We start from the raw sequence: 14,518 nt of genomic DNA, 5'->3' as shown, positions 1-14,518 counted from the left end.
GATTTCTCAGCGGATAAAGCATTAGCGAGTGAGAGTTTACATTGTTGGTTAAAATGAATACAGTTAAGCATAAACCAAATTTGTGTGTACGAGCTTCACATTTTAAAGACAGAGAGGGATTCGAAACAACTGTGCGTATAGAGACTTAATCTGATGTACGTTTGTACAAAAATAACTAGCATTTTTCTGTTTAGATGTCTAAGAATTCGTTTGAATGAGAAATCAAACACACTATAGCCTTAAAATGACGCCAAAAGAAACTCATTATTTATTAGTGTTGGTTTATTACAAAATCTTCATTATCTTACTTTAAGTGTCTTTTTTATAAAGATTTTTAGTTTAAAATTTCACACGAATAGCTAGCAATCTATCATATATACATGGTAGTGTGCCTTTAGGGGTTCCAAACTAAGCATTGGAACTGATATTTGATGCTTAGTGCAGAAGCACATCACCTTATCTGTGAGATGGTGTGTAGAAAATAAAACGAACTTAGTTATAACATTATTTTTTAAAAAAACACATTTATTTTTTATTAAAAGTAATTCTTTAATAGTTAACTAGCACTAAATTTTGTTTAGTGAAACTAAAAATTTGAAATTATAGATTAAGTTGAAATAATCATCTATTACTTAATAATTATAATATTATATAGTTATATAACAAAAAGTTATGTGTATAAATAAATTTTAATGCTTTTGAATTATTCAATTTGATAAGCGAAGATGGTAGTATATGAATACAAAATATGTCACCTCAGCAACAGACAAAGGGCCACCAGCATGTTCGAAAACTACCCAAAACAGAGTCGAGTTTGATTTTTTTTTACACAACTGATCAGCAAAACAAGACTTCCCAGCTGATTTTCCGAGCCGATGCGAAATAATCTGAATTTGAAAACCTTGCTGTGAAAAGTTAAAATAAATTATATAGAATGATTTATAATTTTTCACTTGTATGTTTGTAATTTCAAAATTTATAAATCATTTTATAAAACAATGTTGCTCATAAATTTAGTAATTGCAACTTTTCCCAGCTGTCACTACTAAACATTACCTTGCATTCAGTAGGGGGAAAATGCTTATAGCAATATAATTTGTAGATTCCGTTGCTCAGGAAATGTCTTATTATTAAATCAATACCCATTAATAGTTATTATGTAAATTATATGCATATTTTCTAAAAATTATCGTTATGGATAAATTAACTAAAATTATTCAATATAAAAGAATAAAATATTATTTATTACAAAGTAAAAGAAGTAACATATAATATATTATATTGAATAAAAAGATAAGTTTAACAAATTTATGAAAGTATATTTACAGATGAGGTAGTAGAATCTTTACTCTCACCTCATTCATGAAATGATTGCTAACAAATAGTTTGTCAACATTATTTCATTTGTTGTCAATTAATTACTGATAAGAATAGGAGAAAAATTTATAAATTCGTTGAATGCATCTTTTAAAAGGTACAATATTAAATATCATAGAGCAATGTTATTTTTCTTAAAAATGTCTCTATAAAGCGAAGAAAAAATTAAATAATTTTTACAATACTTTAAAAATTAAGAGAGTATTTTATACAATTTTTTATATAAAATAATCATAGCTGTTAATATTATATTATATTATATATATATAATAGATAGTAGAGATAAGTGACCTGTTTTAAAAAAACGTAAATATAATTTAATATTTAAATAATTATAACTGTGAAGTATATAAGATATCATTTTAAGTTTATAGCTACATTTTTAAGAACTAAAAAATTATAAGTAATTTATTTGAATGTGCAATTATTAGATCACATGTCCTATTTTAGTCTTCTCTGCCAATCTTTTAAAGTTTATATTGAATTGAGACACCGTCTATTATTTTAATATGACATTTGGTTCAAACATTCAGAAGAGAATAAATAAATTTTAATCACTTCCATTTTGAGTTGGAAGATTTGGAAGCAAAAGGAAGTGAAAGTAAAAAAGGATAAATATCTTCTACTTTATTATTCCCTCCCCACCAAAAATAGGAAAAATGAAGGGATATTCCAGTTTGATTTGAATATTATTTTTGGATAAAAATCATTTAATTGAACTCAATTCAATACAATATTAAATTAATGGACCAATTCAATCTAATTAAATGCATGTCAGATTGAATTAGATGATTTGATTTTGTAATTTTTATGTATGTACTTTTATTTCAAAATGCTAGCTAAAATATTACATTAATACATCAAATTTTAAATAGCACAAAATTTTCGATTTTTTTTTTGTCTAACTAACATTTTAATGACTAATTTGTTTTTTACACAACTTAAATATGTAAAAGTAATTGAATATAACTTAAGTTTGCATATGATAGGTGATAATGATATTTTAATCTTTTAACGCCTAAAAAGTTTTAAGACTTTTTTAATATTAGGATTAAATTTAAATATCTAAAATAAAATTTTCATTAAAAAATAATTTTATTATATTAAAATTACAAAAGCATGATAATTTTTTTCAATAAAAATGTAATATTATTAGTTTCTTCTATTCAATGATGAATTAAGGTTAGCTTCGTTTAATATAATTTCTTTTTTAAAATGAAGTAAGGTTAACATTTTTAAAAATTTAAAGGCTTTAAGCATCTTTAACATTTAACAGTAAATCGATGGCCATTGGTTCTTGTGACCACTTTCGTTACCTTCAAGCCATGGTTACTTGATTTTATTCGAGGATAAAATAAGGTAAACATAATAATACTATACACAACGCGGGGTTTTGATTTTAGAAATGAAAATAAAAAAATAATACAAATAAAACACGATTTTATCAATTTATTTATTTTATTGACATTTAGATAATTTTTTTAATTGATTTAACAATTTCTAAACAATTTGGATTGAATTTAAACACTTATTTCTTTTTATTAAATTTTATTTTTTTTCTTCCTTTTCCTTCCATTAAAATCTCTTTTCCCTTCTTTTGAACCAAAATTTCTATAATTTTTTCATTAATGAAGAGTATCCTAAATTTGATACATAACGAGAAATACATCGTAGCAAAGACATCCTAAAATTCTTAGAACCAAAGATCAAGCAACAACGTTATAATAAAAATAAACAAGAGAAATCGAGATCATAAATTCATTGATCATTTTACTAAAAATCACGTTCAACCAATGCCTGATACCTAATCCAGATCGTGTAAGTAGCTGGATTACTTACACGATCACCAATTAAAATGCCTCATCCCATTATTTCAAAAAAGCCTAATAGGACGATCTGCTACAAGCGAACAAGCAGGAGAGGGATAAGTCCGTAACATAGACTTTAAATCCCTGGTCCACAATGACTTTTAGGGGTAGCATACAACGATCTATTGCAACTTGGACAATGAGGGAAAATCAGTACAAGGGGGAGATGATATTGGAAAAAGTTGTGATATTTTCTTTCTTCCTAAAAAATGTTAGAGAAAAATGTTAATCTGGTCATGGATCAGAACCAAAATGGAAATCAAACAAAACATGCTATAATTAACAAGTAGAGATTTGGTTACAGAAAGCAATAGTTTAGGTGGCACGGGAAATGCCTTCTAGCAACAATTTTGTTTCCAGAATAGATGTCCGCAGATTTTGCATCTCCTCCTCTAACTTCTCAAACATCCCTGAATAAGAAGTGGAAGAGAGGAAATTGTTTTTGTTGTTGGCAGCAATGATCCTAGCTGTCTGTAACTCTTCGGCTCTTACCAAATCTATTTGCAATTCTTCTCCTAGAATCTTTATTTCAGCCTCCTTTAGGTCATAGTCAAACACATTTCGCTGGAGTTCAATGATCATATGCTCTATTTCAAACATACCATTATCTTTAAATTCTAAGAGCATCTCTTTCTCTTTCATCACGCGTTGAAGTGCAAGCTCCTTCTCCTCTGTGTTCTTCAAACATTGCTGTATTTTCAGTTCAACAGCTTGTATCTGGCTCTCTACATTTATCACCTTCTTGTTTAGATTTCCCAGTTCCTTTCTTATTACCCCGAGTTTTTCTTGAGAAAGCTTCATCTCTGCTTGTAGTTTTGTTTTCTCTTCCTCTAATTTAAGTAATTCGGTGGCTTTACCACTTAGATGCCAATTTTTCAGTGAGGAATCTATACTCTCTGTGTTATCAATCGCAAATAGAACCTTTTCACCTTCACGCTTTCGATTCTCTTCCTCCAGTTTCGATTTGATGCATGCAATATTTGCAACTAATTCAGCTTCGGATTCTTGGTTCTTCTTTTGAGCATTCTCCAGTCCCTGTTTGGAAGCTTGAAGAGCAGCCAATTCCTCTTTCTTTTTGTCAAGAATAGATGTTAAGTCATTCACCAATGCTCTTGCCCTTGCTTCCCGTTGCTCAAAGTAAGAAAACGTTGACGGGAAGCTTGATAATGAATATTTTAGCGCAGAGAATTTCCTATCAACTATTGTTCTTCTTTCCCGTGCTTCAGAAAGCAGAAGTTTCAAGGATTCAAACTGCTGACGTTTCACCTGAATATCATGTTCTATCAACTCAATTTCTCTAGAGAGCTTATCAACCTGGACCATTGCTTTTTCAGCACAACCAAGTGAAGCTATAGTTCTAACAGCATCCGAAATATGTTCATCAACTCTTTCAAGATTCTTTGTAGCACAATTTAATTCCTTTGATAAGTTTGCTTCGCTGACATCCGATACCTCAATGTCCATCTCAGAGTTGAACGGTACATCACCCCCATTGTTCTCCTTTAAAAGCTTGTCGTCTTCATCTCCATCATAATTGAGGCATAAATCAGACCCAGATATAGTAGTTTCGTTAACGTATTTGCTTTCACCTCTACCCTGCTCTTCCTCGGAAACAGTGTCTACTCTGGAATCTCTTTCCCCTCCATCAACTTCAACAAGCTTTTCCGGGCAGTCCATATCTCCTTTGGTTCCAACTCTTTCATGTTCTTGACATGAAAGAGTTCTTTTAAGATCATCCCTCTCCTGCATGGCTCTTTCATACAAACTCATCAGCTTTTCATTTTCTTCATTCATTTCCATCAGCTGATGCTGGAGATTCTCAACCACTCTTTTCAACTCAGTCTCCTCTTCTCTTGCTTCAGGAAGATAGCAACCATTGTCAACTTTGGAACTAATTTCTTCAGTACAGTCTCCTTTACTCTCAGCAGCAGCTTGTTCATACAATTCAATCAGTTTACTATTATCCTCAATCAAAGCTTTAAGCTTCATTTTGAGTTCATCGTTCTCCTTTGACAGCATTATTGCTGTCTCGTGAGCCTCCGCTTCTCTTTGACTGGCAGCAGCAATAGCATCAACCATTGCTTTCAACTCCAGTTGGTCATTGCTATTAATGACAGGCATATCAGCTGTTGATGGAAGATCAATTTGCTTCTGTCCTTCGCTAGTTTGAGATTTCTCTTGTTCTAATTTTGTTGCCAAATCATCAACATGCCTGCAAGATAATATTTAGTGGATGAATTTTAAGCACTGTTTAATCGTGCTGAACAATTTAGAGAAATACATACTTATGCAGAAATACTTACATGTACCAAGAATAACTTTCAGGCAAAAACTAATTCCAAATCAAGCGCATACTTATATATGTGAAAAATAAAACAGATAGAGAGCAAACAACACCTTTCCAATTTTTCTTTCTCTCCGAGACAAACCTCTAGCTTCTTGCGAATTGTGTCCATTTCTGCCTGGTTTTGTATAGCCTGTCATAGATAAAATATTATATCAAATCGTAGAGAATGTGACAGACATTTGGACTTGCAAAATTGAATAAAGTTAAAAAAAGAGTCAAACTAGAATGATCTAAACCTGAATCCGGAGAAACTCATTTTCTTCCCTAAGAGAAGACTGCCAACGTGATTTGGGACTTGGCTCCTAAAGAGAAGTATTAATAAGAATTAAATATCTAAAACAGTTATATACGCAAAAGATAAAAAATGCAAGCACAAAGAATTGCAAACAAGAACAAAAGTAAGATAATTAAACAGACAGACATTTTATCTTTTTAGTTATCAAATATCTAAACAATTACTAGGGTTCCTTATTTAATGGTTGATATTATGACAATAATGACTCGAGCACCTAGAAAATTAAATAAAAAAGATGATCCAGATTTTTCTCATGGTCCAAGATCGACCTTCACCCTGATCATTTCTAATAAGCATGGTATAAAAGTGGTAAATGAAGAACACGAAGACAAAAACAAAGAATGTGAAGTCAAAACTGCATTCTGTATTCTCCAGTGGAGCACCTGTTTCTAGCTTACATTATGTTGAAGTAACTTATCACAGCATTCATTGGTTCAAATATGAAAATGAATGCAGGAAACTCCATCACTCTTACCTGTTTGGAAATGAGATTACCATCATTAGGTACATCTTCGTTGGCTGAATCAGAATTTGTTTTCTGACATTCAAAATAGAAAATGAGGTCAATGCATAAGTTTGCAATGCCTTTTTGATACAAGAACAAAATATTACAGTAAAACTGTGAAAAACTGAACCCTTACCAGATCTGGTTCATGCATAAATTTCCAATCTAGTGCCTCTAACAACTGCACATGAAAGTGGAGAAAATACAATCAACATAAAGGAGATTGACTGAAAATTTTATTAAGTGCAAAGACATCCCTCCGTACCTTGTTTTGCAATACCATGATCTGTTCACTCATCATTTCTCGTTCACCTTCCTCACAAAATGACTTCAACCTGTTTTGAAGACACATAAACATTAGCAGCCTGACATTATAGAAACCATATAGATTAAACAGAAAAGTCAAGTAATCTAGCTAGCATTAATTTGTTGGCAAACATGGACTAGTTGTTTGACCTTTTTCTCTTCACAATACCAGAAAGCTGTATTTTTGCTTCAATCAAATTACATAATTTACATATTAGTGGATAAATAATAGGCAATTTGTAGAAATTATACACTTGAACATTCATTTGGCCATACAGTAACTAAGTCACTTCCCAACCTTTATTTCAGTCATGAAATCAAAGGGAAATAGAACTTCGGTTTGCACAAGAGACAAAAAAAAAAGATTGATGCGGTATCAATTAAAACATGCCTTCTAATTTCTTCTTTTAGCTGCAAATTTTCCATAGCAAATCTAGTTACATCTTTATTCCGATCCACCTGGGCCCGCAGGACCTCAATTTCCTTCAAATGCTCCTCTTTTTCATTCTGTAAGTGTGTCTCACCTGAAATCTTCCCAGAAGCAACTATTTCTAACCTTTTTATTCTAGCTTCTCGAAAACCTAGTCTCATCTTCAAACTTTGTATCTCATCTTCTCTTTGTTTAACCTGGTTCGTCCCATATTGCAGCCATTTAATACATCACAAAAATATCAAGAACGTCATTATGGATACATCAACAAAAGAAAATCACTATAAATTGAAAGGTGAAGATACTAAAGAACTATATAAAATTCTAGAATGGAGCTCTATAATGACATGAATCCAACATAAATTGATATCAATTTCTTATAAATTTCTACTTAGGCCAAAATTTTATGTATTCTCTTCCTCGTTAATCAATCATTCAAAACTAATATAACAAATCATATATATATGTTGATTTTCAAAGATACCAGCTTCATGGCTGCTTGAATTTCATCTCTTAGTGCCCGCAGTTCCATCTCTTTGTCCTTTTCTCTTCTAAAGGCTCCAACAAGGGCAACATCATAATCTTTTTTCTGCAAAAGTAGAAATATGCTTATCAGTAATCACAGTTATGGAAAGTGGATGATTTCTCGTACACAAATATCTACCTGAGATATCTTTTTAACAGAGGTTAATGGACTGAATGATCCTTGAGCGCCCTCCCACCTGAAAGATCCCGGAGAACCTGGAAAGCTGATTACTGAAGTGTCATTGTCCTGAATTTCTCCTCCACCAACCAGACCCCGTAAACGGGATACTTCTTTCTGAAACCAAAATATAGAAAAAGCATCACAAATCAGCCAATTTAGTAGTATAGTAGATATCCATTCGACTGCACCCATTACATAAAAATAAAATAAAATTGTAAATCAACATGGCAAAAATACAATTTGTTGAAAGCTGTTCCACTTCCCCTTAAATTGTAGATGAAAAATGAAACGAAGCTCTTGCTCATTGTTATACTTCTCCGATAAGTTATTCAATAATCATCTATAAAGGCATTAACTGAGTCATAAAATGACGGGCCACTCATAGAACTAAATTAATTAACCAGTACCCGCTCTAGAAAATATAAAGAAAATGGGCAACTAATAAGAACTTTGAAATGACTACATTGCAAAAGCTAGCTATTGTAGTTGGAGGAGCCCAAGGCCTTAACCTCACACCAAAATCTCATACATACAACGTGAGACTCGTCTCGTACTTGCAATTGGATCCTAATAGTCACAAAACATTTTCTACACAATGACAGAACTCAGAACATGAGAGAATTAAGGATAAATCAAAATTATAGTACCTTAAGTTGTTGAATTTGAAGTCTCATGGCAATGACATCTCCAGATGCATCCTCATTTACAATAGCCTGGAGAAAAATAGACAATTATTTAATTATCAATAATTAGAACTGTCTTGCACAGATCACCCTCATGTAATAAGTCATCATGAGTAAGATCAATATGTTAAGATTGTTCTACAAAAGCTTCTACTACTGTTGTGTGATAATTAAATGCTAGTCATTTATTGTTGGCAGAAAATGGATGTACATCAATAAATAAGCATGAAAAGTAGGAAAGATACATTGTTCTTGATAAATTTGGCACGTTGTGCGAACTTCAACGTGCTTAATGTCTCAAGCGAGCAACTGCAAAAGTTAACCAAATGTCACTCAAATATAAAAGCAATTAACCGTAAATAGCAAATAAACTTAAGGGTAATGACACATAATAGAAGCTACAGCAAAATTTGTCAAGCAACAGTGAGGGGCTTATAACTTATATTTGAAAATATGATATTTAGAACATAGAGGAAATCATGTCCTCATGCAAGGAAGTTCACTGACCAAATGGAGGGGCTTATATTTGCAATTATGATCGTTTTTGAATTCCCTCCAAGGGAATCCTGAAAAGAAGAGAAAGAATACTCATCAGATTTCATCAATAATTAGCATATCCTTAATTGTAAAGAGAACTCAGACAAATCAATGAATTTCTCCCTAACATTCATACATATAAATATTTAATTTTTGGGTGAAACACTTGCTAGATGTTTCAAAATACACAAACTGACTTATAAAATTGTGACTATTAGAAATTATACATTTAAAGTATATTGAAGATCTGTATTTCAGGTGCTTCAACCCTATAATAGTTCAAGCGCAATATCCAGTTCCACACTTCCACAAGAAATGCTCAGGTAGAAAAAATAACAACCAAGCATTAATGCGTATAGCTTAATCTAGAGCTCCTTTTTCTATAAATCATAAGTTTCTCTAATGTAAATTTATTTTATGGCCAAATAAAGTTGATAATTGCAAAATCCAAAGTCTCTTAAATAATTAATTGTGATAATTACTTCATAACCGGTTATTATTTATTGGATAACAACTTTTGCAGTTCTAAACCTATCCATATCCTCAAACAGAACAGTTTTGCATGACAAGCATTACTTTTCATAACACTGACATCTGTTGCCACAAATGTGCAGACACTGAAATCTAATTGGGAACTGTGGTTGACCACCTAAGCAACATGAAATTAGAAAATTTCATCACCAACCTGAAGTAGAAATGTTAGCTTTGAATCCCGATAAGGAACATGGAGCGACTTCCCATTAGAAATACTAACTAGGTTCATAATCACAAGCCTGCAAGTATAATATCACCACCTATAAGGTTAAATTTTTTAGGATAACACCATAACTAAAACAAAGAGTAGAAACTGTTGTATATTAATTCAGTAATTCACTATTGTCAATGAGGATAACCAACCCCAATGTGGAAAGAGATTTGTTGATATTCGTAGCTTCCTTGAGGCGTTCCCCTTCAGCACCAGAACTTTTCTGCCTATCATCAAAATGAATATATAATATCATCTATAAGAGCGCTAACAAGGTAGAATACTTTTGACTTCTTTGCTCATCTAAACCATAAAAATAGAAACGTGAACTCTTGGGAACCAATTACCTCTCAGACCCAGCCAAATCAACAAGATTAAGTCGAGCAAATCGAAAGTGAGTCACTCCTTGAGATTCCCACTAAAGACAAATAGGTAAACAAATTTGTATCATAATATACTATGGAAAACATAATAAAAAGAGTACATTTTTTTTGCACGAAATAGGAGGAAAACACATCAATATTACTCACCTGACTCTCAATGATGCAAGTAAATACACTATGAGAACGACTGCTAGCACGATTCATGTTAGTAGCAGCTACCTTCCTGTTCGCAGCACCCTAAGTAACATCATTATTTTCAATCAGTATAGCCCATGTTTTCTCTCAATTTGGAATTGCAAATGCCAAAAAAAGAAATAAATTAGTAGATAGTTTCAACTACAAGCTCAATATATGTGTATGTCAATACATTTAATGTTGAAAAACAAAAATCAAGAGCAAAGATGAAATCATTACATACCTGAATAAGTAGTTGAATGACTTCTCGACCATTTGTAACTTCTACTTCCTTAATATTTTCCACATAAACTCCTTTCTTACTGTCTTCTCTTATCTGCCACGTGAATTATTAAAAAATACAATAGATGTGTTATTTAAAAACCTTTTACAAACGGAGAAGTTGCAGTTCATACAATTTTGATATATTATTTTAGTTTCAGAAGATGAACTCCCAATCCCAAAGACATGGAAATCAATTTTGCAAGATTAGAACTTTCAGGAACAAGTGGAAAGAGAAAAGATATCTTACAAAGAAGTAGCATGACTTTATATTTGAAGGAATTTCAAAAATATTCAATGGAGTAATAGTTCGCCTTACCTGCAGATTGTTAGATGATGGATCGAGAAGATCAAGTATCTGTTCATTATATATCTCCAAGAAAGAACATTTGCATGTAAACTTTAACTTTTCATCTCTGCGAGCCTCTTTTTCCTGGTGTATCAGAGCAATTACAAATTAAAGATGAAAATTAGATTTTTGCAAATATAAATACAGCGAATAATTATACTGCAACGTAAATTTACATTAAGCTATCATTGACCATCATAATGTTGTACTTGACCAATTCAATTTAAACATAAAGAAGTCAAAACCTTAAGTATTATAGAACTGGTAAGATAAAAAATTGAAAATTTTAAAATATAACATTAGAGGAATCCTGAGGCACACCCCTTGCAGGAAAACTGATTCAAGACAAGCAGTGACTTAATAAACATGGTGATGTTGCTTCATAAAAATAAAAGATACAATAGTCAATACTCAATACATAAAATTAAGAAAATGTAAGTAGAAAAACTTTGGTTTCAATATTGTAATAATAGATAACATATCACATGATATTCTTTTAATATGCAAGTGATGCACAAAAATTTAATCTATGATACATGGTTTCATAAACAATGACCAAGAGTCTAATCCCATAACAAATTTTACCTTCTGAATTCTAGAAAATAAGTGCTCAAAAATTCTTGGTGTCATTCCACAGTTGACACTGTGTCTTCTAGTTCCCCCCTCAATATCTCCAAGCATGGTGTGTGTCTTCCCACTTCCAGTCTACGGGGCAAAACAATCATTTTCAGTGATGCTAAATTATTCGAAGATAGTAGGGTAAAAATAAATAATCCACAGCAGATCGCAGACGTATTTTCTCATATTAAAAGAGAAGAACAAGAAAAGATAAAAAGATAGAATATCAGATACAAAAAACTTTCCAATCATCACTATGCAGGGTTAGACTCTAATACAAAACAAGCTTCCTCACACAATACCATGTGGATTAATCAAACTACTGGAACTACAAGAACAGAAGCAAACCAATGACTCACTTGACCATAAGCAAACATGCAGCTGTTGTAGCCTCCCATGCAATTTTCTACCATTGGTAAACCAGCTACTTTAAAGAGCTTCTCCTGTCATATACATGTGAAGTGAAATCCAAGCTTCAAAATTTTAAATTTTTTTAAAAAAAGAGGCACTACACAACAGCACCGACAACAAAGTTTTTACAATAATTGTTAGCAAAAGAAAATTATTGAAAACACAATATGAATGAAATTATTTAACAAAAGTTTACCTGGCTAACATTCTCGTCTGCAACAAGATCAAAAGTAAACCGTGACTCAGGATGCCCAGACCAAGTAATTGTCTGACAACTCTCTTGCTTAACGCACTTTCCACACCCTTGAACCGATATTTCAGCATTGCTAAGAGGGCGCATTCTAATTATAACCTAGCTCACAAAAGTAAATCATTTCAAACTTAATTAACTTAAACGAAGTTATAATCCTACCCTGTATCGAAACATAGAGCCGAGAACTTATTAAAAAAAATTATTAAACAATAACCATTGCAATTTTACTCACAAACAAGTCCCTGCTATACAACAATACGCTCTGTTTATAGAATCTCATCAATCAAATTAAAAAAAAGTATTGTCATGAATTTCGTAATTAGCAAACACATGAAAATTTGTTAAACCAAAATTACTCTCAAAACATCGCAGAGCTTCATATTAGATCTCGTGAACCTGTACCTGCACATTGTGATCTTTCCAGAAGGAAGGATCCTCGCAGAATTCGAAGCTCTGACTCGACGAAAAGGCGGTGCTACTTGGTCCAACTACACTTTCATCTTCCCAATCACGTATATTTCGAACTACAGAGCTTTGAGCGAGAGTGTCTTTGGCCGCGGATTTCAGAAGATCTGGAGTATTCTGAATCAGCGAAAGCGATTCGGAGGGATGGTCGTGGAACCCAAACCTGCTCTTAATTGCACTCGCAGCCTCCGATAGGAACGGCATTGTGCAGTGTAAATGGTTTGAATCGAGAACTTGCGGAAATGGAGTTGATGAGTTTATGTGAGAACAGAAAGAAGTAAGAACAAACAAGGACAGAGAGAGAGTTTGAGATGAAATGGGGAAATGGAGAAGAGAGATGAAAAATGAAGGCAAGCGGAGGAGAGAGAAGAATATTATATAATCGGACGGTGGAGAGCGATCAAGTTGAACGGTCCAGATGAATTTAAATTCAAAGTTTGGGACCGTTTGAGATCGGCGTTTCAAAATTTCGAAGATGGAGCCAAGAGCCGATGCTTTTGTTGATTATTTAATTTGGTAATTAGTACTACTAATTTATATGTTAGATGTTAAATTTTGCTAAAGTTTTTTTAGTCACTTGCAAACTACATGTAATTATATTATATAATTTTTTTATTAAAAAACAACACAATCTTAAAAAAAAAAAAAAACTACTATGTGATGAAACATGGTGCATTCTATGTTAAAAAAAAAAAACTTTTATCAAGTTAATTTATCATAAAATATAATTTAGAAGAAACTTTGGTTTTTGAGAATATGGCATGGTATAAATCAAAATAATCGGTGCATATCAAGTGTAAAAGGCAAATAAAAAGGGTTGCATAATTAATGGTGAGAAAAAAATTACACAATAAAATCAACTTCTGTTTTTAATCTCAAACCTTTTTTTATTATATTTTTAATTTTTTTTTGTGATGTTGAAAGTGAATTAATGTATTATGCAACTTATAAATAAATTAAAAATATAATATTTTATAATATGTTTTAAAAGTTATAATATTTATGTTTTAATCTTTAATAGATTTTATAAAATAATAATATTAAAATATTATGTATTTAAAATATGTTTTTTTAATTTTTTTAGTATAATTATAAGTTTCATTTTTATTCATATAAAACTAAATTTTATTCTTTCAATTTTTTTTTTATTTCTAAAGCTAATTAAATAATTTTCTTTGTATTTTTAACATATAGTTTGATAATTTTAGTGATTGTAGTTAAAAATTGAAGGTTAAAGGTTTGCAAAAAATATTAAAGATAAACAATTAAATAAAATTATATAATCTGGAATAATATTGTAGAAGTATTATTCACTTTCTCTTTATTTCTTCTTTATTTCATACAAACTTATTTCTCAAATTTAATAAACTAAATAATCATACTTTTCTTGTATTATTATATTTTGAATTATGATATTATAAGTAAAATTAAATAAATTTAAAACAACGTATATTTATCTTAATTTTCTTAATAATAAATAATTTGATTAAATCAAAACAAGGATAGTGACTAGATTAAACACTTAAACAACACAATAAATTTTATTTAATAAAATAATATCATCGATCAAGCCAATTCATTATCACTTAAGTGATATTCATAGAGAGTTTTTTTTTTTTTAATAATTTTTACTTAAGCAAATTTTATTAAATTTTAAAATTTTAAAAAATAATTTTACAAATACTATGAATAATTAAATCATAGATATATGAAAATTAATCTTATTAAGTAAAAGTAAAATATTTAAACTTTTATTTTAAAAGTATATATATTTAATAGTTTAA

The 14,518-nt window shown here is 30.9% G+C and overlaps 1 protein-coding gene across 1 annotated transcript; it reads right to left on the bottom strand.

The window, feature by feature from the left end:
• Window positions 1–3,560: 3,560 nt before the first annotated feature.
• LOC113856496 (kinesin-like protein KIN-12E) lies at window positions 3,561–12,938 on the bottom strand. The gene is made up of 22 exons (XM_027488327.1): window positions 12,672–12,938; window positions 12,213–12,368; window positions 11,965–12,048; window positions 11,573–11,692; window positions 10,958–11,071; window positions 10,601–10,693; window positions 10,330–10,419; window positions 10,147–10,217; window positions 9,952–10,026; window positions 9,740–9,827; window positions 9,025–9,083; window positions 8,763–8,826; window positions 8,482–8,547; window positions 7,793–7,948; window positions 7,613–7,717; window positions 7,090–7,325; window positions 6,658–6,727; window positions 6,508–6,573; window positions 6,363–6,425; window positions 5,829–5,894; window positions 5,643–5,722; window positions 3,561–5,457 (listed from the first exon to the last, which is right to left on the bottom strand). The coding sequence occupies exons 1-22, from the start codon at window positions 12,936–12,938 to the stop codon at window positions 3,561–3,563; spliced, it is 4,086 nt and encodes a 1,361-aa protein (XP_027344128.1).
• Between the last annotated feature and the right edge of the window lie 1,580 nt (window positions 12,939–14,518).

The sequence above is a fragment of the Abrus precatorius genome, unplaced genomic scaffold, assembly GCF_003935025.1.
Source record: "Abrus precatorius isolate BTA unplaced genomic scaffold, Abrus_2018 Scaffold11, whole genome shotgun sequence".
Classification (NCBI taxonomy): Eukaryota; Viridiplantae; Streptophyta; class Magnoliopsida; order Fabales; family Fabaceae; genus Abrus; species Abrus precatorius.
This window is presented reverse-complemented; position numbering and strand designations above follow the sequence as displayed.